General features: G+C 43.1%; 1 protein-coding gene across 6 annotated transcripts in view; it reads right to left on the bottom strand.

The window, feature by feature from the left end:
* The window catches only part of ZNF185 (zinc finger protein 185 with LIM domain), a 162,721-nt gene that overhangs the window by 81,512 nt on the left and 58,134 nt on the right, over positions 1–23,075 (bottom strand). For 5 of the 6 annotated variants that reach the window (XM_073641374.1, XM_073641376.1, XM_073641377.1 and 2 more), the window contains exons 6-16: positions 18,987–19,010; positions 16,205–16,270; positions 15,908–16,000; positions 15,606–15,686; positions 15,360–15,443; positions 13,157–13,198; positions 12,538–12,627; positions 11,177–11,245; positions 3,924–4,040; positions 2,010–2,084; positions 1,079–1,150 (exon numbers count right to left, since the gene is read on the bottom strand). In XM_073641374.1, the coding sequence (XP_073497475.1) occupies positions 1,079–1,150; positions 2,010–2,084; positions 3,924–4,040; positions 11,177–11,245; positions 12,538–12,627; positions 13,157–13,198; positions 15,360–15,443; positions 15,606–15,686; positions 15,908–16,000; positions 16,205–16,270; positions 18,987–19,010 (813 nt within the window). The remainder of the gene's footprint in view (positions 1–1,078; positions 1,151–2,009; positions 2,085–3,923; positions 4,041–11,176; positions 11,246–12,537; positions 12,628–13,156; positions 13,199–15,359; positions 15,444–15,605; positions 15,687–15,907; positions 16,001–16,204; positions 16,271–18,986; positions 19,011–23,075) is intronic. The other variant, XM_073641373.1, reaches the window with a different exon arrangement.

Raw genomic sequence — 23,075 nt, 5'->3', positions numbered from 1 at the left:
AGTTCCAGAGATATGGGTCTTTTTATTCAGTGCTAAATGGTCTTTACAAGGGGGCGTGGCTCAAAGGTTCCTCGGGGGCATGTCTTAATGCTGCTTTGCATTATTAACCTGTAAGCACCGCCCCATTGATAAAGAACATAAAAATGAGTGCTAAATGAAAAGGCCTATATCTCTGGAACAGTATGGTGGATTTAATAAAACTGAAAAACAAAATACTAAAGGGAGCAGCAGGAATAAAACAAAAGAAAAAACTGCCCACTTTGGACCTTGTGACAGGGTCTCTTTAAGCTATTCCTGTCTTTCCATCTATACACATGTATTTTCGGTACAGTGTGCATGTGTTCTCAACTAGGAGAGGGGAGTAAGTTGTCGTCAGACACCTCTGATGGCAAGTTATCTCGCAAGATTATGAAAGGATTGGGTATGTTGAAGTCAAATATGCCCCATCCCTCTTTCCTCTTTACCCTGACTTCAGCAGTAGCTGAAAAGTTAAGGCCCATATCTATTAGATGGTCACCCAGTTCTGAAAAAACTAATGTGTTTGGATGACGTTGCTCTGTGTGTTTGGCTACCATTTTTCAGAACAAAACCACATTAATGCCTATGTGATAATCTAGACATCATCAGGATTATTGATCCCATATAAGCGTCAGCACCTAAAGTCCTGATTAATCGAAATTGGTGTTGTTCACGTTGGTTCTGGTGTTGTTCACAGTGATGTTGTTCATGCTGGCACACATCTCTTCATGAATCCGGCACATTTTTAAAGTGGTATGTGCTTCCATGCTCCTCACTACAAATCTTACTCCAGTCAACGACTGGAGTAAGATTTGTGGAGTAAGGAATGCCACAGCTCATCATGAATTAGACAAGTGGGCATTGCCACTCCCTGTTCTGCCACTGTCCCACCCAGCTCCTCTCACTTTGACACAGCTGAGTGAAACAAGCTGGAGAAAGCGCAAAATGTTTGCACAACCTTGTGTTACACAAAAACGTTACGACTTTTCAAAGTGCTTTATCTGGCGTAAACACTTTGATGAATTGGGGCCAGAGATTTTCTATGATTGGCATAGATTACCTGTTGACATCATCATACAGATAAGAAGACAGGGATTCTGGGAGAGCGTCGCTCTTCTTTGTGGTCTCCACCCTGCCAAAGGGAACAGTATGACAAAGACACACGTACAGGTAAAACAGGTTAGAACGGTAAAAGGTGCAGCTCCGCAGAAAATTCCGCTCACAAAAGGTGGAAATAAAGTCTTCAGCGATCCTGAAAACGTTGTAGGACCACGTATGAAAGCAAGTGCGGACAGCAGGAGTTGTCTATTTCGACCAATCAGAATACATCTCTCATTTGCTGGCATCGTTTAGATCAAGAAAAAAGGAACATGATTGGCTGCCGAGGAGAACAGCTTTATTATCTGTGAGCTCTTCGTGCATGGAACCCCAACAAAAAGTACAAATAACAAAATGCTAATTTTTTTTTTTAGTAACTTTTAATTCTCATTCCAAATGGGAGAGATTAGTAACCATGTTGGCCAATATCAGGCTTAATGTCTGGAGGTAAAACCCACAAAACATTCTGATAGGGGTCAACACTGAGAAGAGGAACCGGCCATGGACCCGTCGATCTAATGATAGGTAAGGACCCCAGATGTCAGATCTCCACTCTCTGGTACAGGACACATCCTGGTGATAACGTTACTTTTGGAAAAAAACCTTAGCACTTTAAAAAGGGGCAAAAATAATTTAGGTCTCTTTACAAGTATTATCAATGGGACACTCATGGGCCGGGTCACCAGTCAGGAAGACTTGTGGTCTTTACCAATTGTACTCTGTGACCCGGCCCATGAGTATCACATTGATAATCACTCATCATACTAGATACACAGCCTGCACTTATCCTGCCAGGGGCTTCCTCTGTATAATGTAGTTTGTGTCTGAACTGATTTCTATGATTCATTGTTCAATATAAATTTCCTAAAAAAAGACATAAATCCTTTACCCACCTTTCCGTTCTTGTAGTAATTGTAGGGACTTCGCTTTCTGTGACAGGTTTGGAAACATTTTTCTCATTATTGTTTCTAAAAAAAATAAAGAATTTAAATTAAATTTCAATTCTTCCAAATTTGTGAATTAATAATTGAAGGGGTATGTCCTATAAATGATATTGATCACCTTTCCACAGCACAGGTATGATCACTAGAAGGCTAGATCCTAGCACCCCAATGATCCCATGAACTGGGGTTCTAAAGTCATAATGAGCATGTGCGACCATCACTCCTATTGACAGTTAGTAGAGCACTGGTCGCACATGCTCAGTAGCACTCTAATAACACAGGGGACTTTAAGACCCTTATTCTTGTTGTTAGTGGGGGCAGAGATTCAACACTATAGAGTTTTTATCACCCATGCTGTAGAAATGTAAATTATGGCGTTTATGGGACAATCCCATTTAGCTCACCCAGGCATACTGACTATTGATGGGTAAAAAAAAGTATAAGTGATAATAAAATTACTTTATTTAGTACAAGTCGCATATTCAGTAACTTGAAATATTACAAAATCACTAATAAATACAATTTTAATTTATTGGGCAAAATAGTCTCGGTCTATCACCAACTTTAGTCATCGTTCTATTTAATAAAAATAGGTTTCATTCAGCTGCTGAAGATCTGTATTTGTTGCTCAATTCCACATTTTGCCAGAAGAGGTCACTGTAGTTAAAGGGAATGTCCACCTTTGCAGGCATTTTTCTTTTTTTACTAATATGCATGTATTTCAGGTTAAAAAAAATTTTGGAAATTGGGTTTTATTAAAAATTTTGCACTGTTTGGTTTTAACAGGCTTTTTGTTTCCCTGCACAACTTTGATAAGGTGTGTGGCCATAAGTCAATTGAGAGGTACTAAAAAAAAGGCATAAAATAGTTAGAAACTCTCCTGTCAGACCTCAGAATGAGCTCACTGATGGACTATCTGATAACTCATTCTGTATCATACCTGTGCTTTTAACGACTGTACAAAAAAACTTTTTGCTCGGACATTTAAGCAATTTTTGCCTCCTAATTTTTGTCATTTTTATATGCTTTTTTTTCTTTTCATATTTTTTTAATTTTTTTTACGACCACAAAAACATTTTAAACTGCATTCCCCTTTCTGTAAAAATAATTCTTATATATTGGACATATTTTTTAATGGGGTGGGGGGAGTGTGCTAGAAACAACAATTTACACTGGCAATTTTGTCTAATTATTTATGCTTTATTTTATTTTTGCTATTTATTTTCATTTATTTTAAACAATGTGCCTCCGTGATGTCTTAAAAGACTTTTGGGGGGAATTTTTAACATATTAATAAATGATTTTTGTTGCTGACTTCCCCTGTAGCTGGGGCTGGTATATTAGCCTGAGTTATAGGAGAATTTTAGCCTCCTGCTTGCATAGCTGAGCTGACTGGGTCTCCTAGTACCCAGCAGCTCCTGCTCCATCCCTACACCCAGCCATCACATATATGTTCACTGGCTCTGTAGGAGGAAGCACAGGCATGTGCTTCCTAATCTATATATACAAGTGCTCTATATATAAAGATTGACAAGGTAAAAATGGTAATAAAACATGTTTATCTTCTCTGTGGGGAGTCTGGCTGTGTCTGACAGCTGGTTCCCTACCCCCACCGCTGCACAATGTCATGCATTTTGCTTATAATGCATTGACGTTTTAGAACGTCAGTGCAGAGTAAAGGGTGGACCGCAAAGACATATAAAGTCTATGGGCAGCCCAAATGTAGTTAATGCATAAGATAAACGGTTTGAGAAGGAGTGCAATCAATTATCCATAATGAAAAAGTATATTAAAATAAGTGCTTAAAAAGTAAAAGTAATGTGATATATTACATTATATAAATTAGTATACGGTATATCAGACCTTTCTTCTCTGACAACTGTGATCTTCGCTGGTTCGGGTTTTATTTGTGACTTTTTGGTCTCCACGATGTTGCTTGTAGAGTAAGAGGTTAGTTTTGGGCTGCTGCTTCTGTCGGTTCTGTAGATAGAATACAGTTTTGTGTTCCTTTTGTGGCGATGCCATGATGTAACCAAGAATCAAGATGAGGCGGTATGAATATATAATGCTAATGTAAGTATGTTATTGTGAACATAAAGCCGCCCTCCACTTTATCATCCTTTATAACCATCATTCTGTGTTAATCTACATCAGCAGCTGAGGGGGCACTGACCACGGTCTACGGTGAGTCCTGTTGTCTAAACCTTTTGGTGAAATGTGACAACCATAGTTTAGGAGCTCTGATTATAAGTTTGACACTTATTAGGTAGGACAGTGATGGCGAACCTTTTAGAGACCAAGTGCCGAAACTGCAACCCAAAACCCACTTATTTATTACAAAGTGCCAACACGCAATTTAACTTGAGTACTTAGTTTAGGAAAAACAACTCATACAGAGAGCAGGCAGGTGTATCAAATAATAATATTTATTTATATAGCGCCAACATGTTCCACAGCACTTTACAATTAAAGAGCAAGCAGGGGCAACAGTAAGCAGGCGTATCAGAGAGCAAGCAAGGGCAACAAAGGACAGGCAGGGGCAACAGAGAGCAAGCAGACGTATCAGAGAAAGTAGGGGAAACAGACAGCAAACAGGTGTATCAAAGAAGGCAGGGGCAACAGAGAGCAAGCAAGTATATCAGAAAGCAGCCAGGGGAAACAGAACGGGCAGAGGCAACAGAAAGCAGGCAGGGGCAACAGACAGCCAGCAGGTGTATCAGAGAGCAAGCAGGAGTATCAAAGAATGCAGGGGAAACAAAAAGCAGGCAGATATCAGAGAGCAGGTAGGGGAAACAGAGCAGGCAGGGACAACAGAAAGCAAACGTGTATGGCAGAGCAGGCAGGGGCAACAGCAGGCAGGTAAAACAAAGTAGGCAAAGGCAAGGGAGAGCAGGCAGGGGCAAGAGAACAAGCTGCGGCAACAGAAAGCAAGCAGGTGTATCAAAGAAGGCAGGTGTATTAGAAAGAAGTCAGGGGCAACAGCAGACATGGGAACCAGTGGGCAAGAGAGAGCAGGCAGGGGCAAGAGAGGGCAGGCAGGTGTATCAAAGAAGGCAGGGGCAACAGAGAGCGGGCAGGGGCAACAGCAGGCAGGTGAAACAAAGTGGGCAACAGAGAGCAGGCAGGGGCAACAGAGCAGGCAGGTGAAACAGCGGGCAACAGAGAGCGGGCAGGGGCAACAGAGAAAGGGCAACAGAGAGTAGGTAGGGGCAACAGAGAGTAGGTAGGGGCAACAGAGAGCAGGCAGGGGCAACAGAGAGCGGGCAACAGAGAGCAGGCAGGGGCAACAGAGAGGGGGCAACAGAGAGCAGGCAGGGGCAACAGAGAGCAGGCAGGGGCAACAGAGAGCGGGCAACAGAGAGCAGGCAGGGGCAACAGAGAGGGGGCAACAGAGAGCAGGCAGGGGCAACAGAGAGCAGGCAGGGGCAACAGAGAGCGGGCAACAGAGAGCAGGCAGGGGCAACAGAGAGCAGGCAGGGGCAACAGAGAGGGGGCAAAAGAGCAGGCAGGGGCAAGGGAGAGCAAGCAGGGGTATCTTTGAGTATGTGCATAGCAGACAATATATTTTCGTCAGTGTAGGAGGGGGATAGGATCAGAGGTCAGCCTGGAATAATCAGAGCAGCAGTAAGGCTATGTGCCCATGATGCAGAAATGCTCCGGATTTTTTCCTGAGCGTTTCTGCATCTCCCTGGCAGAAAAAACGCAAGCGGACTGCACATGCGGATTGTACATGAGGATTGTACATGCGGATTGTACATGCGGATTGTACATGCGGATTGTACATGCGGATTGTACATGCGGATTGTGCATGCGTTTTTCCTGCCAGGGACATGCGGATGTGAAGCGTTCTTCACATGCATTTCCGCATGCGGGTGTCAAGTGCTTTCCAAGCGATTTTAGCATCACTTGTAAAGTGCTTGACAACTTGGTCACACTATATAAATCCATGCAAATGGCATGGATTTATATAGTGTGACTGTAAAAGAATGGTAAAAAAATTAAAAAAATAACTATATACTTACCTTCCGATGGCCCCCGGAGTCTTTATTCGATCCGTCCTGGCTTGCTGGCAGCTCGCGGTACACTACACTGAAGGACCTGCCGTCACATGACTAAATGACGTCAGCGCAGGTCCTTCAGTCCACCGCGAGCTGCCGGCTAGTGAAGACAAGGAGACCGGGGACCATCAGAAGGTAAGTATAATATTTATTTTATTCTTTTTTTTTACAGGTGCTATGGTACCCGGGTCTGGAGGAGAGTCTCCTGTCCTCCACACCCGGGTACCATCCGCACATTGAAAAGCTTGGATTCCGCATGTACAGATCCAGTGATGCGTAATCCATGCGTTCCAATGGAAGTCAATGGCGGCGAAAATGCAGCGCTTCCGCAAAATAATTGGTAGTGCTGCGTTTTTTTCCGCAATAATAATCCGCAGCGGAAATTTCTGCAGCATGTGCACAGCACATGCGGATTATCATTGGGGACCATGGCAGACCTTCTAACATGCGTTTTTTAAGCGTTTCTGTAGCGGAATTGCCGCTGCAAACACACAAAAAACGCATCGTGGGCACACAGCCTAACAGGACACAGTGTTGTTAGTGATTATAAGCAGTGACTTAGTGTCTGCTCTGAGCTGGCTGGTCGGTGCAGTGTGCGGATGAGAAATCTGATACTGCACCGATCAGCCAATGGAGCTTCAGACTCACTATTCACTAGCACTAGATCGCAGCTAGTAATCTCTAACAGGGCTGCTCCTGTCACTGCTGCTCTAATGACACAAACAGCAGCTAATCTTGATGGTCCTTAGCTACTTGCTCCAGGAGATGAGTGTAGTTGCCAGCCCTGTGTGTGCAGACGTTCTTCTGCATCTGCAGCACAGGCTGAAAGCAAAGCAACTAACCAGGAGGAGGAGCAAGCAGAAGAGGCACTGTACAGTACACTGAGACGCAGGCACTGTACATTAAAACAAAATAAACTTTCTTTAATAGAAACATGCAGCCCAAGAGATTTGATTCACAGGCCCTGAATCAATGTGCCTACTGCCTAGTGATGCAGCTGGTGTACCCTTCCCGCTGCACTCAGTGCATTGCTGAACTGCTCTGCTCCCTCAGCCCGGCGCAGAGCTCCCCCTGTAAGTGCTGAGGCGATGGCGCGCGTGCCATAGGTTCGCCATCACTGAGGTAGGATCTGTCCGCCACAGGACCACCAGGACAAAGCCGGTCACTTGACCATAAAGGATTATTATTGCCTCTAGACACCCAGAAATTAAATGACCATCACATCAGGCTGATGAATACCCCATTGACCACCTGGAATCATAAGCTGGATGTTCAGCGTTACGAGTTTATTTCTTTTTATTATTTATCTGCCAGCTTGCCGGTGCCATCCACTTTACTTTCTCCATTAGCTCTCCTGCTGCTGTCATATGGCCGCCAGTACCCTCCTCTGCCTGAGACCTCTAATGCTTTAAATAAATCACTCCTAGTCTTTTTAAGGGTCTGATCCTTTTTCCCCAGCCAATGCTCAACAGACCTCAGATACTTAACGGACCCCCAAAAATGCACCGGAATAAGGAGCTATACACTGTGTTCCAAATTATTATGCAAATAATATTCTCTCAGATTTTCCCAAATTCCCTATATGAATTGCAGTCATTGTAATTTTCCAGTCAAATAACTATTAGAGTACAATTGAAAGGTTTTTGTACAAACTGCCTATGATAACAGTATATTTTAAAAAAAATAAAAAACTCAAACTGCACTCAAAATGCATGTTCCAAATTATTATGCACAGCAGAGTTTTCAACCTTTTCATTTTAATAAAGAACAAAAAAATGGTCATTTTTGAAATTATAAGCATTAGCAGGTTATTACAAACTGAAATCAAACAGTTTTCAACTCAAAACTTTATTCTAGGTGATGTTACATTTGCACATAGGACCCCTTGTTCGAAAGGAGCTTCTGAACTCTCTCGTCCATTGAATTTGTCAGGTTTTGGATGGTTTCTGCTTCAATTGTTTTGCATGAGGACAGAATACCCTCCCAGAGCTATTGCTTAGATGTGAACTGACTCCCGCCATCATAGACACTCCTTTTGATGATGCTCCAGAGGTTCTCAATGGGGTAGAGGTCAGGGGAGCATGGGGGTCACACCATAAGTTTGTCCCCTTTTATGCCCATAGCAGCCAGAGATGCAGATGTGTTATGTGCAGCATGAGACGGGGCATTATCATGCATGAAAATGATCTTGCTGCGGAATGCACGGTTCTTCTTCTTGAACCATGGAAGGAAGTGCTGTTTGAGAAAGTCAACATACATTATGGAGTTCATCTTTACCCCTTCAGGGATCCTAAAAGGGCCGACAATCTCTCTCCCCATGATTCCAGCCCAAAACATTACTCCACCTCCTCTTTGTTAGCGCCGTAGCCATGTTTGCATGGGGTGTCCATCAACCAGCCATCCTCCACTCCATCCATCTGGACCATCGAGATCATTTCATGCATGATAATGCCCCGTCTCATGCTGCACATAACACATCTGCATCTCTGGCTGCTATGGGCATAAAAGGGGACAAACTTATGGTGTGGCACCCATGCTCCCCTGACCTCAACCCCATTGAGAACCTCTGGAGCATCATCAAAAGGAGTGTCTATGATGGCGGGAGGCAGTTCACATCTAAGCAACAGCTCTGGGAGGGTATTCTGTCCTCATGCAAAACAATTAAAGCAGAAACCATCCAAAACCTGACAAATTCAATGGACGAGAGAGTTCAGAAGCTCCTTTCGAACAAGGGGTCCTATGTGAAAATGTAACATCACCTAGAATAAAGTTTGTAATAACCTGCTAATGCTTATAATTTCAAAAATGACCATTTTTTTGTTCTTTATTAAAATGAAAAGGTTGAAAACTCTGCTGTGCATAATAATTTGGAACATGCATTTTGAGTGCAGTTTGAGTTTTTTATTTTTTTTTAAATATACTGTTATCATAGGCAGTTTGTACAAAAACCTTTCAATTGTACTCGAATAGTTATTTGACTGGAAAATTACAATGACTGCAATTCATATAGGTAATTTGGGAAAATATGAGAAAATATTATTTGCATAATAATTTGGGACACAGTGTAGTTCCTGTCCGTGAAAAGGTGTGCTTCAATGTAGTCTTCCAGTTTCAGATGTGGCTTGTCACCTGACCTTGATTCTTGTCTGCCGCCTGCCCTGATCTTCTGCTTTACAACCGTATTGATAGAAGTCTGCCACCCTCGGCTAGTCTGACCACACTTCTCACATCCCAGAGTTCCCACTCCTTAGTGTAACTCAAACCAAGCCCATTGCAACCCAAGGGGTCCACAACTTCCAGGTAGACCTCATGGCATTTCTATATGGTTGAATTTAGCTATTCACAGTGGATGATATTACTAATGTTTTTCTAACACTGTGTTAGGATACTGGCGTAGCACTGCTGGAATCCAGTGGCCGGAGGAGCACAAGCAGGAACAGGAAGCTATAGTAAAGTTCTTGGAGTTAGCAAAAGAGTTGTAGGACACAATCCGTAGATAGGTGAGAACAATCTGGGTAAGACAGTCCAGGAGCTGGAGACTGGAACTAGACCAGGGGTCTCAAACTCAGCTGAGCATATGGGCCGCACACGGAAAAACATTTAATTTGGGGGGCCGCATTATTTGCATGACATAGTGACATTTTTAGTGATACCATTTTATTTTCTATACACCTTTTGAACTGGTTCTCATCTTGTAGACATGGTCCCCCATCCATGTCCCCCATATTGCAGACACGGTCTCCCGTCCAGGTCCCCCATATTGCAGACATGGTCCCCCTTCCAGCAGACATGGTCTCCCATCCAGGTCCCCCATATTGCAGACACGGTCCCCCATATTGCAGACATGGTCCCCCATATTGCAGACATGGTCTTCATATTGCAGACATGGTCCCCATATTGCAGACATGGTCCCCCATCCAGGTCCCCAATATTGCAGACATGGTCTCCCATCCAGGTCCCCCATATTGCAGACATGGTCCCCCCATCCAGATCCCCCATATTGCAGACATGGTCCCCTATATTGCAGACATGGTCCCCCATCCTGGTCCTTATGTTGCAGACATGTCCCCCATCCAGGTCCCCCCCCCATACTGCGCACAGGGCCGCCCCCCCCCATACTGCGCACAGGGTCCCCGTCCCCCCCATACAACGCTCAGGGTCCCCGTCCCCCCCCATACTGCGCACAGTGCCCCCCCACCCTATACTGAGCACAGGTCCCCTGTGCTGTATTTCACATGACAGAGAAAAAAAAAAAAGATTCTCACCTGTCCTCCGTTCCCTTGGCGTCCTTTCTGCACCTGTGGCCCGCAGGCACAGACCCCGTAACGATCGCGGCTCTCTCCAGTAGCCGCGGACATCAGCGCTGTAATACAGAGTATTGCCACGCAGAGACCGGCTCTCTGCACAGCAATACCAGTGTCAGCCGCCGGCCTATCAGAGGCCAGCAGCTGACATCTGCGCATGGCAGTGACGTCATACGCCGCTGCGCTGGGACGTAGATGTCAGCTGCTGGCCTCTGATTGGCGGCGGCTGACACTGGTATTGCTGTGCAGAGAGCCGGTTTCTGCGCGGCAATACTCTGCATTACAGTGCTGATGTCCGCGGCTACTGGAGAGAGCCGCGATCGTTACGGGGTCTGTGCCTGCGGGCCGCAAAAATCAGCCGGAGGGGCCAAATGCAGCCCGTGGGCCGCGTGTTGAGACCCCTGAACTAGACTAAACAGCTAGACACAGTACTCAAGCAATGAGTGAGAGATCCATGCGGCTTTAAGTGGGCCCAAACAGGAAACAAGATGGATTCCACAGCTTCAGAATTTGTTATCTTAGTAAAGGGCAATTGCAGAACGCAGCAGCAGCCTCCAGTGATGAGTGGAATCGCAGCACAATTATTAAGGTGAACAATAGCAGTCACTAGTGGTCAAACTGTAGAAGGACAACAGGAATTCTGACACACTGACTATCTGACGACTTCAACCATCGACAAGTCAAAGGGGATATTTTGGGGCACGTAAATTGTAGTTTGATGCATGAGTTATATTATAAAACACAAAAAACTTACACTGGTCCGGAGGGGGCTGCCTGTGGAGTTGCTTGCTTTGCTTGTGTTTCTTTCCAGTGGTTTTCAACCCTAAAGCAAAAAAAAAAAATAAAATAATTGGCATCAAACAACACAGCATCAAGTTTAAAAAACATCTTCAAAAACTGAAGTAGGTAACCCAAGAAGGAATATTAATATCATTTCTTCTTCATTGTGATCATACAAGGTGTCACCTAGTTCATCAAGACAACCCCTTTTAAATTGAGGAGTACATGCCGGCCACTGGAATGAAGAGCTGGCATGTAATACATGGATGAAACTGGCGTTTGTTTTTTTTTCACTTCTTTAATCTGGATAACAAAGGAGGTCCTAAGATGAAGAGCCCCTCTTTAGCATCTATATGCCTCAACAGGGTATATAGAAAGGGGCTATCTGAGTGGTACAATCCCTTGACATTTATTATATATATTATATTACTAAAAGACCAGGGCTCTAATCTGACGGAGTATTTCAGAGCTCCATTCTCAGGATCGGTGGGGGTGATATTGATTGGACCCCCACCAATCAGCAAATTATCACGTCATGTGGATTGATGATAACTTGAAGTGCTGGGAATAAATCTCCCCCATACATTTTAGATAGTGGTCAGCCAAACAATAGTTTGGCCGATTGTTTGACCAGCAGCCATCATGGCCGACTCTCTTATACACAGGAGTGCTCCTGTGTTCTCTATGAGAGAGCCGCTGCCAAACATCTCTGGGGGCAGCATATGTCAGGGAGAACAAAAGGATCGGCCGTCCAAAATGGGACATGCAAGATCCTTATCCCCCCAATCAATCATATGGCGGGAGCCCTCATAAACATTAGACTGTCGGCCAAACCCATCAATATCGGTGGGTTCAGCTGATGTTCGTCCAATATGTTTGGGCGAACTTTACTCTTTAACAAAAAAATAATAGAGAGAAATGCATCAAATAGCAGCAATAAGTTGGCAATGGCTTATAATAAATTATGGGATGTAAAGGCAAGGTCACATAAAAGACAGAAGGGATGGACTAACCCTGGAATGACCCTGTTGGGCCCTATCGAAAAGCAGGGCAAATGCCTTAAAAGAGGGTGACGTGCCCGGCCATATTGTTTTCCCACTATCTGATATTGGTAATTTAAACAAGCAAAACCATAATAAGGAAAAAGGAATAGTAGGGGAATATTGATGTGACGCTATTTTATCATCACATGGCATTAGATCAAACCCCTATTTTTTCTCTCAATTGATTGAAGTCCTAGAGGTACCCACACATACCACATATTGATGACATCCTAGTAGTAAAATTCCTGAACGCCTCTAGCAAAGATTATTGGAGCATCAATATAATACATACCTTTTATTATCATCGTATAGATACGAAGACAGGGTTTTAGGCAGCGTTTGACTCTTCTGGGTTGGGCTGTGTTCTTCTTCTATTTGCACCCTTTAAGAACAAAAAAAAGAAAGAAATGTATGACTTCTGGCTATTTTGTAAGGAAATCTGGGGTCTTTACAAGCTCTTTCCGATAGAGCTTGTAAGCACTGCACTGAAGCTGGCTGGATCGCTGGAGTGCACTGTTAGCTCCTGATACGGGCAAATTCAGTGCAACTGCGCTCCTCCAGTGCTGCAGAGACAAAGCGGCCTCATATAACAGCATCGTGGGCGCACGGTTTGGGGCAGTGGCACAATGATGTCACAGGTCCAAACTGTCAATCAAGCAGTGGCCAATCTTATTCATATTAAAGGGCAGCCTGTGCAATACAGAGCAGGAGGCGAGGACAGGCCTTGTAACCGCTCCTGATAAGGATCCTGAACAGAGGACCTCATCTGGAAACTCAAAATTCCCTAAAAGGGTAAAAAATACTGTAAGAGTTCTTACAAGTTAAAACAAAACAAAAAAATAGGTAACAAAATATGTTTTCATTTATTGCGATATAATTGCAAAAAAGTTTGCCCAAATAAATAATCTCACCTTTTTGCCACAAAAGGGTTCGATGTTTCCTGTGTTCCGATTCTGAAATACAATATTACAATGAGAAATGTGACACGAAGAACATTTTTTTTTCTAATTTAATAGTAATTGAATAAGCAATTGTTTATCTATTTTTCTATATTTCTTCACCCAAAAATGAAAGGCTTGTTTTCCAAATTACTCACAATTTCACTTACTGTTTAGAGAGTGGGCACATATCCTTGAATGGGAGAAGTCCAGTGAAAATAAGTTATCAATTATCCACAAGAAAAGTGTTAACTTGTTGACTTCTGGGGCACTTTTATCCCATGTAGACAAGCGGTGGGCAGAATCCTGGATAGGAGGCGCTGAGAGGGTTAATAGCGCCAATATATGGGTCCAGATTTATTAGGAATGATTAGATGAGATGGGTGAGACTAGTCATTCCCAGTCTCCAATCCAGGAGGTGCAGCTGGTTAAAAAGGACAGCTGAGCTGTTTGATTCCTTGTCTGGGGGTAGAGGTGCAAACACCTCTGGTATTTGGGTCTGTAGATGCAAGGTGGAGGACCTGTATAAGTTGCTTAGACTATACAAGAGGCCGAGTGTTGGACTTTGAATATTGAGGGGCTGAACCGCTGTGTTTCCCATACTGCTGTATGGACTCTTTGTTTTGTTATTACTTTCTGCTGGAAGTTTATGGAGTTAATAAACTTTCCTGTTTGGACAAGAAACTGCGTGCCTGTGTGAACGCTGCCAATTACCAATGAGCTAAATCCCTACACCCCATTAAAATGAAGCAGCAGTGCCCATGCTCAACCTGTGCTCTATTCATGTCCTATGGGGCTGCCGAGCCCCATAAATGGAACAATGGTTGGGCGTCCTACCTACCATGTCACTTTGTAACAAGGATAAAAATCCCCTATTTACTGATGGGTGCAGGCCCCAGGAGTGGGACTCACACCGATCATCAACTTATCACCCATCTTGATGATTGTGGATAGCTGTTTCTAACAGGACAACTCCTTTAATCTTTGCAGTAGCCCTAACTTATCTCTATCTCATTGGGCAAAGTGATTACAAAATAAAAAGTAGAGTTTTGTTCATTCGATAGGCGGCCTTAAAGGGTTCTGTTCTTGAATAATGAAGCACATAAAGTAGTCTAATTTTTTTACTTTTCCTAGGTAGCAAGAGAGCAGCGTCATTTAAGTATATTGCTGGCAAAAGGACTTTAGAGTAAAATCCAAAAAAATACTAAACTTGCCAAATGTCTTTCACCGTTTTTACAAGGTGGAATTGACCTAGTGATTGGTAGGAGTACCAGTAATATAGAGGACCTAAGTGTGAAATTAATTGAATCCACATTTCCAGTTTATATGACTTCCACTGAATTCTATCTGGACTATTAGAATTGGTTAATGTGGTTGCTTGGGATTAGGAAATTTGGATAAATTGCAATACCAGACACAGCCCATGGACAAGAGTGTTTCCAGGGGAAAAAAACGTAGGCCCTCTTTTCTAACTTCATACAACTTTTTCAGTATGGGCTAGAGTTCCTTTCCCCTCATAAAGAACTCTGAGGTTCCTGATCACTTTAGGGTGAAAATCCAGAAACCACTACTATAAACTAGCCATAAAATGAAACACCGCAAAACATTCTGCTTCTTCATAGCAATTGTAGTTCTTGAAGATCCGATAAATGGTTGATTTTAGGGGCACAATTTACAAGCAACAATGTCCTTGCCTGTAAAGCTCTTTTGATGCAAGGCAATGTTGACTGCATGTGTTTCCTTGAAGGTATTCATGTTTAACAGAAGAAGACAATGATTTCAAGCACCAGCCACCTTTTAAAACAACCAGTCTGTTTTAATAATTCCATCAGCATGAAATTGTTTAAGCAGGTTGCTTTGATGCAGGGATGAAGTTCAGTGTAAGTGGGGTTTTTTTGTGATTAAGGTCATTTTCATGTAAGGGATTGATTTTGCAATATTTTTTTCAATTTGCCTGATCACTCGTCATAACAATATAGAGTTAATTCAAATTGCCACTATAAAAACTGAAGAAAAAAACGGTACAAAAATCAAAATTTATGTCAATTTCAAACGTTTTGGCCACAACTGGATATTAGGGATGTGTGAGCACTGTAAGTTGTGTTATTCATGCAGTTCCTAAAGAATGAGACACTTTAAGAGCGCCTCTTTATCAATGCATCAAGCAAGAGCTCACCCGCTGTTTCTTTTAGCTGCAGATATGACGTAGGATCGGTCCCTCGATGATGTGTTCCTTAATACGCTGTTGGCTTGTTCAGTCCTTGCAACAGCAAAAAAGAAAATTAATATACAAAATCCATACATTCTATAGTGATAAAAGTGTGTAGTGATTGCACAATATACAAAATAGCTTTACAGGCAAGGACATTGCTGTTTGTAAAATTGTGCTTCTACAATCTATAAATTAATAAGCATTATTTACCGTGTGGCTTGTTCCTGTTGTGTATGAGGCTCCTCGTCATCTGACAGATCTGTAGATCTGTTCCTTACATTATACGGTGCCCTGTCCAAAATAGCAAAATCAGTACCACAATTATATTACCTGCCAAAGCCCACCAACATTTCACTTCTAAATTGGGGGCATACCACCACTATTTTACCCAAATTTGCATGCACTATAAAGTCCTTAAAAAAAAACAAGGACTGTTGGCTGGAATAGACCAACGGAGGATAGATACTGTAAGACCACAATGTGGGGATTACAATTTATACTGTATATCTTACAATTTCTTGTATTCCTCTGTGGACATCTTTTGGCCTGTAGCTGTGGGCACTCTTGGGAGGCTGTTTGATGTCCGAGGCTGGACTGTGCTGTAACTGAGATGAATACATTTGGGGGGGTTACACAATTTTGGCTTTGTGCCAGGTTCTTGTTCCAATTATTTTTTACAATCTCGCCACTTATACTCCTATCCTCTTTCTACAGCTGGAAGTAACTGAAGTATAGGAACCATTGTTAGCAGCTTTAAAGTTGTATAGTCACATAGTCTCAGCCAGGCCTAAAAAAAATACTATAATTACCTCTTCTGGAATCCATTGAAAGAGGTTGGGGTCTTTACTTGTGAGACAGCATTTACTGGCTGACCCCTGCAATACAAAAACACATTTTATCAGTGAGTTAAAGGGAATTTGTCATCATAAAACAATCTATTGCCTAAATCAGATTTTTATGTTAAATGTTTTTTTTTCTTTTGCATTTTTAGTAATATTTTTTTATATCACGTTCTTTAATAAGAATGAGAAATCTTTAAATTTTCACACTTTCTACTGGAGCTGTTCTAGACTTATACTTCCTGGTGTTTCAGGAATTGAACATGCACATTAGTAGCAATGAACAGACTCTGAGTCTATCTTTTGTATCGAAGCATCGAATGAGCATGTGCAAAAGCCATTGTGAAGGGAGAGGGAGCAGGGGAGCTGTGACATCGCCTATTGTGATTGGTGGATCCTGTGTTGTCAGTATAGAGGTATTTACCAGTCATTGCCTGTGATAACAAGTTTGCTGAAAACTCTTCATGAAAGGACAGGGAGTCTAAAATTGCGTAAGTACTATTTTTTTATTTTAATAGAGATTGTGAAATGAGGGGAAAAAACATTGCCAAAATAAAAAAAAATACATGTAACAAAGAAAACCCTGTGCCTTTTCCATTGACACGTTCCCTTTAAGTACATAGCAATAAACAAACAGGATAAGATGTAGCAGAGCTGAAAACAGGGGCAGATATAACACCTGGTCCCCTGCCACCTAAATAAAAAGAAATACAGTGGCATGTAAAAGTTTGGGCACCCCTGGTCAAAATTACTGTTATTGTGAACAGTTAAACAAGTTGAAGATGAAATGATCTCTAAAAGGGCTAAAGTTAAAGATGACACATTTCCTTTGCAAATTTCACAGCTTTATAAGTTGCTCATAGGATTACTAGAGAGGTAAATCAGAACCCTCGTTTGACTGCAAAAGACCTTCAGAAAGATTTCGCAGACTCTGGAGTAGTGGTACATTGTTCTACTGTTCAGAGACACCGGCACAAGCATGGCCTTCATGGAAGAGTCATCAGAAGAAAACCTCTCCTGCATCCTCACCATAAAATTCAGGGGCAGAAGTATGTAAAAGAACATCTAAACAAGCCTGATACATTTTGGAAACAAGTCCTGTGGACCAATGAGGTTAAAATAGAACTCAATGATCAAAGGTATGTGTGGAGAAAAAAGGGCACAGAATTTCAGGAAAAGAACATCTAGCCAACCATTAAGCATGGGGGAGGATCAATCATGCTTTTGGATTGTGTTGCAGCCAATGGCACGGGGAACATTTCACGTGTGGAGGGAAGAATGGATTCAATGAAATTTCAACAAATTCTTGATGCAAACCTAACAACATCTGTAAAAAAAGCTGAAGTTCAAAAGAGGATGGCTTCTACAAATGGATAATGATCCTAAACACACGTCAAAATCCACAATAGACAACCTCAAAAGGTGCAAGCTGAAGGTTTTACAATTGTCCTCACAGTCCCGTGATCTGAACATCATTGAAAATTTGTGGCTAGACCTCAAAATAGCAGTGCATGCAAGACGTCCCAGGAATCTCACACAACTGGAAGAATTTTCCAAGGAAGAATGAATGAAAATCCATGAAACTAGTATTGAAAGACTCTTGGCTGGCTACAAAAAGCGTTTACAAGCTGTATAACTTTCAATATGGGGTGCTACTAGGTACTAACCATGCAGGGTGCCCAAACTTTTGAATATGCCCATTTTCCTTTTGTAATTTTTAAAATGAAAAAATATATCTTTTGCCTAAAATACAAAGGAAATGTGTCATCTTTAACTTTAGGCCTTTTAGAGATCATTTCATCTTCAACTTGCTTAACTGTTCACAATAACAGTAATTTTGACCAGGGGTGCCCAAACTTTTACATCCCACTGTAGTGTTTCCAAACATCTACTAAATTCCCATGACTATTACTGGTAAAATATGTTCCACTAGTGTAATTTCCTCTATGGAAAAATGTGCTAGAGAACAAAGAAGAAGGTGCGCTGTGCTGGGCAGCTCTACTCTACAAATTACATTGACCTTCAAAGAGAAGGAGATCTTCCAATGGGGCTTTTTTTGGGACCTACTGCCATCATCCCCTGCCAAACATAAATGGCTGAAGTCCTGAAGGTAAGTAAAGACCAACACATCTACAATAGAGTGACCTGAGTGCGTCCAGGTTGGTCATCTCTCATCTTCATCAGGTTGGTCATCTCATCGGTCGTCTTCCGATGAGAGTGTGTAATTTCCTCCATTAACTTCGCTTTTTGGCGTTATATATTTAATGCGACTAAATGAGATAAAAGCCTGTGATCTCAGTTAATACTACCCTTTTATAAATCACTGATGAGGCCACATCTAGAATACGGGATCAAATTTTGGGCTCCACATTTTAAAAAGGATATTAGAAATTGAGAGAAGGTTCAAAGGTGGGCAACTAGATTATTACAAGGGATGGAGGCCTCCAAAATGACGAGCGGATGGAAAAGTTGAGCTTGTTTAGCTTAGAAAAACTAGGCCTCAGAGGGGATCTCATTTACATGTATAAATACAGTATAGACCAAAAGTTTGGACACACCTTCTCATTTAAAGATCTTTCTGTATTTTCATGACTATGAAAATTGTACATTCACACTGAAGGCATCAAAACTATGAATTAACACATGTGGAATTACAGTATGTATTATTGTTTTGGATTATTATATCAGTTACATATTATTTATTAGATGCAGTTATTATGTAGAACGTTACTGATTATAGAACAGCACATACCTTATAATGTATGACGGAGTCACCCTGCAAAAATACAAGAAAACTCAGTTACTCTGCGCAAGCCATCTTCTTCTAAACAGTTTTATCAACTTTCGAAGTTACAATGCACTTTACAAATCTAGAAAACTTTGCCATAAATTAATCACAAATCCTGAAAATTTACACTACTGTGGGGTCAGGTGTTGGATACTAGGGAATATCATTTCAGATAGGAGGGTCACCGGCAGCTTCTCTCCGGCCCCTGCCATGGAGTGACAGGTCTCTTCCTCCCTGCATATATAGGGAGAGACCTGTCACTCAAGGGCGGTGGGTGGGGAGAAGCTGCCAGAGACCCACCTATCTGACTAGTCTCCCATTCAGCTCATTCCCCTCCAGGTATTAAACTATGTTTTTCTCTGAAATGCAGCAGCATTTCAGAGTTAAACACATATGGCTGAAATCGTGCAGCCAGTGTCTGATACATGCTGTCCGTGGATGGGGCTGCATGTACCTGCTGTCAGGTTCCCTTTAAGTTCCTCCTTGTGGCATCTACAGGTAGTCAGAATTTCATTATTTAAGGGATTACCCATCCACATTAAAGGTTGTGGATAAAGTGGAAATTGATCAAACTTACTATTTTACTTTAATTATGACAGCTCCCCTGACCTCCTGATTTTAGTGCCTGCCATGGGGTCCATGAAACTTCTATATACCCCTCCTCTACTATGGCTGAGGAGATGGCTTAGCTAATGAACTGAACCCAACAGCCAGTCCCTTCATAATGAGTCCATTACATTGAGTAACTTTGTAAATATATTACATTACTACTAGTAATGGACCTGAGTTACAGCCTGCATCACAATCCAGAGCTGCATTCACAATTCTGCCGGTTGTAACAGGAGACAGATAACAAGTTTGTTGATAGACACAAGCCTAACTGCTCATTGGTTATTCTGTGTTGTTGCGGGACAGTTTCTGTTACATCAGAATAATACAGCAAAGTCTTTATAGCCTGCAAACTTATAGTCATCTGGGAGATTTTAGCACTGAAGCGTGCAGAATTGTGAGTGCAGCTCTGAATTATAATACAAGTTGTAATTCAGGACCAGTACAAGTTACATAATGTACTGTGTATACAAAATTGCTCTTCTTTTTCTGCAGATTAATTTGACATGAAACTGTAAAATATTTGATGGACATTTCTTTTCAATCAAATGAAAGAGGGAGTTTTTTTTAGAATTTGTGAAACATTTTGATGCTATGTACACAAAGGGCGGAAAAAGAAATGTCTCATCCTAACCGAGCCCTGATGTATGACGCAGCTACAATAAAATGTAGTTAGTAAGGACATTTTATAACGTAACAATGCTGCGTAACATATCACACCTACTGTAACAGCTAAAATCTGTTTTCCCCATGGATCCCGACTAGTGTTGAGCATTCCGATACTGAAATATCGGGTATCGGCCGATATTCGCGGTATCGGAATTCCGATACTTAATTCCGATACTTTTACAATATCGAATACCGGAATCGGAAGTTCCCATAATGCCTGCGCTCTGCAGTGTCTCTGAAGGATGACAAGCTGGATGGCAGCACTCAGCTGCGATCCAGCCTGTCATCAGAATGCCATCCCAGCGTGAGAGAATTCTCCTGATTGTTTAAAAGCCGGCGGGCGGTAAAAAGCCGCCGGCTTTTAAACAATCACACAGCCCCATACTGCTTCCCCGCAGCCTCCCACCCCGATCCTCCGCTCCCCTCGCCACCTCCCATCCCGATCGTAAGTTAGGACCGGGCGGGGAGCGCAGCACCAAGGAGCGGGGAGCGAAGGACCCGGGCGGGGAAGCTGGCAGTGAAAAGACTTCACCGCCGGCTTTCCCGTTCTGTGCTGCGCTTTCCCGCCGGTTATTTCAAATGAACAGCTGAGGTATCAGGTGATGCCGATCAGCTGTTCATTTGAAGTAGCCGCGGTGCCCTCGGAGGGTTCATGTGAGTTCATGCTTAACTGCATTGCATGAACTCACATGAACTTTCCCACGGCCGCACAGGTCATCCTCACCTCCCAGACCATCAGCCCGTCATGATTAGTGTGTGCGCGATGTCTGCGGGTGTGTGCGGTGTCTGTGCGATGTCAGCTGGCGCTGACATGAACCCCAACCCTAATACCCCCTGCCACCGCACCAGGGCAGCGTGGAAGAGCGAGGCTAAGTGCCAGAATTGGCGCATCCTATGGATGCGCCATTTCTGGGGTGGCTGACGGCTGGTGTTTCTAGCCTTGGAGGGGGCCAATATTCATGGCACCCTTCCTGGGCTATTAATATCAGCCCCCAGCTGTCTGCCTAGCCTTTGCTAGCTATTAAAATAGGGGGGACCCCACGTCATCTTTTTGGGGGGGTCCCCCATTTTAATAGCTAGTAAAGGCTAGGTATTCAGCTGGGGGCTGATATTAGTAGTCTGGAAAGCTCCGTGGGTATTACCCCCTTCCCAGGCTTCAAACATCTGACCCAGCCGTCGGCTTAACCTCCGCTAGAGACTAAAATTATGGGGGATCCCACGCCAATTTTTTTTTAAATAAATCCTTTATTTTAACGCTAAATGACATTTGAGGAGTTAATAAAGATGCAGTCCCTAAATTATTATTTATTTTTTAATCCAGCTTCTATGAACGCGCCATTTTCCGGGGTGGCTGCGGACTGCAATTTGCGGGGGGGGGGGGGGGGGGCAGAAAGCTTGGGCCTCCCTGCGCTGCAGATTCCATCCCCCAGCTGCCTAGTTGTACCTGGCTGGACACACAAATAGGGAGAAGCCCCACGTATTTTTTTTTTAAATTATTTCATGAAATTCATGAAATAATAAAGAAAAAAAGGGCTTCCCTATATTGTTGTGTCCGGCCAGGTACAAACGGGCAGCTGGTGGTTGGGGGCAGCCCGTTCCTGCCTGCTGTACCTGGCTGGACACAAATATAGGGCGAAGCCCCACGTCAATTTTTTTAAATTATTTCAGGAAATTCATGAAATAATTAAAAAAAAAATACGTGGGGCTTCGCCCTATTTTTGTGTCCAGCCAGGTACAACTAGGCAGCTGGGGGCTGGAATCCGCAGCGCAGGGAGGCCCAAGCTTTCTGGGCCACCCCCGCTGCAAATTGCAGTCCGCAGCCGCCCCAGAAAATGACGCGTTCATAGAAGCGCCATCTTCTGGCGCTGTACCCAACTCATCCAGGGCCCTGGTGCGGTGGCTCACTGGGTAATAAAGGGGTTAAGGCCAGCTTGGCATTATCAGCTGGCCCTAAGCCCGAAATTCATGGGGTCACGCCAATATTAGACATGACCGCCATGAATTTCTAGTAAAGTATTTAAAAAAAAAACCACAACACCCAGAAAAAAGTCCTTTAATTGAAATAAACACACAATTCTTTATTGTTCTAAATTAAACCATACTTACCGTCACGCCCATTCCAGCTGAAGCCAACGATCTCCTGAAATAAAAGTAAAATAATAAAGCAACATCATCCTTACCTTTCCATGGTTCCCAGGACAGCTTCAGCTCTGCTACATCGAGATGACAGGCTGGACCGCAGCAGAACGCTGCCATCCAGCCTGTCATCCCGCGGACACTGAGAAGCGCAGGCATGCTTGCGCTCCTCAGTGTCAGGCTGTGACGGCATCCCGATGAGCCGAGTCTCTCACGCTCACCGCATGCGCAGTAGAATTCTCCCACGCTGTCAGTGACGTGCATGAGGTGAGCTGAGTTCATTGTCGGCTCATCTTTATGCCGTCACAGAGAGACACTGAGGAGCGCAAGCATGCCTGCGCTTCTCAGTGTCTGCGGGATGACAGACTGGATGGCAGCGTTCTGCTGAGGTCCAGCCTGTCATCTCGATGTAGCAGAGCTGAAGCTGTCGTGGGAGCCATGGAAAGGTAAGGATGAGGTTGCTTTATTATTTTACTTTTATTGCAGGAGATCGTTGGCTTCAGCTGGAATGGGCGTGATGGTAAGTATGGTTTAATTTAGAACAATAAAGAATTGTGTGTTTATTTCAATTAAAGGACTTTATTCTGGGTGTTTGTGTTTTTTTAACTTTGACTATGGGGTTAGTAATGGGGGCGACTT

This window comes from Phyllobates terribilis, unplaced genomic scaffold (assembly GCF_046119375.1).
Source record: "Phyllobates terribilis strain yellow unplaced genomic scaffold, ASM4611937v1 Scaffold_7__3_contigs__length_470593459, whole genome shotgun sequence".
Classification (NCBI taxonomy): Eukaryota; Metazoa; Chordata; class Amphibia; order Anura; family Dendrobatidae; genus Phyllobates; species Phyllobates terribilis.
Note: the sequence above shows the minus strand (reverse complement) of the source record. Positions and strands in the feature narration are given on the sequence as shown.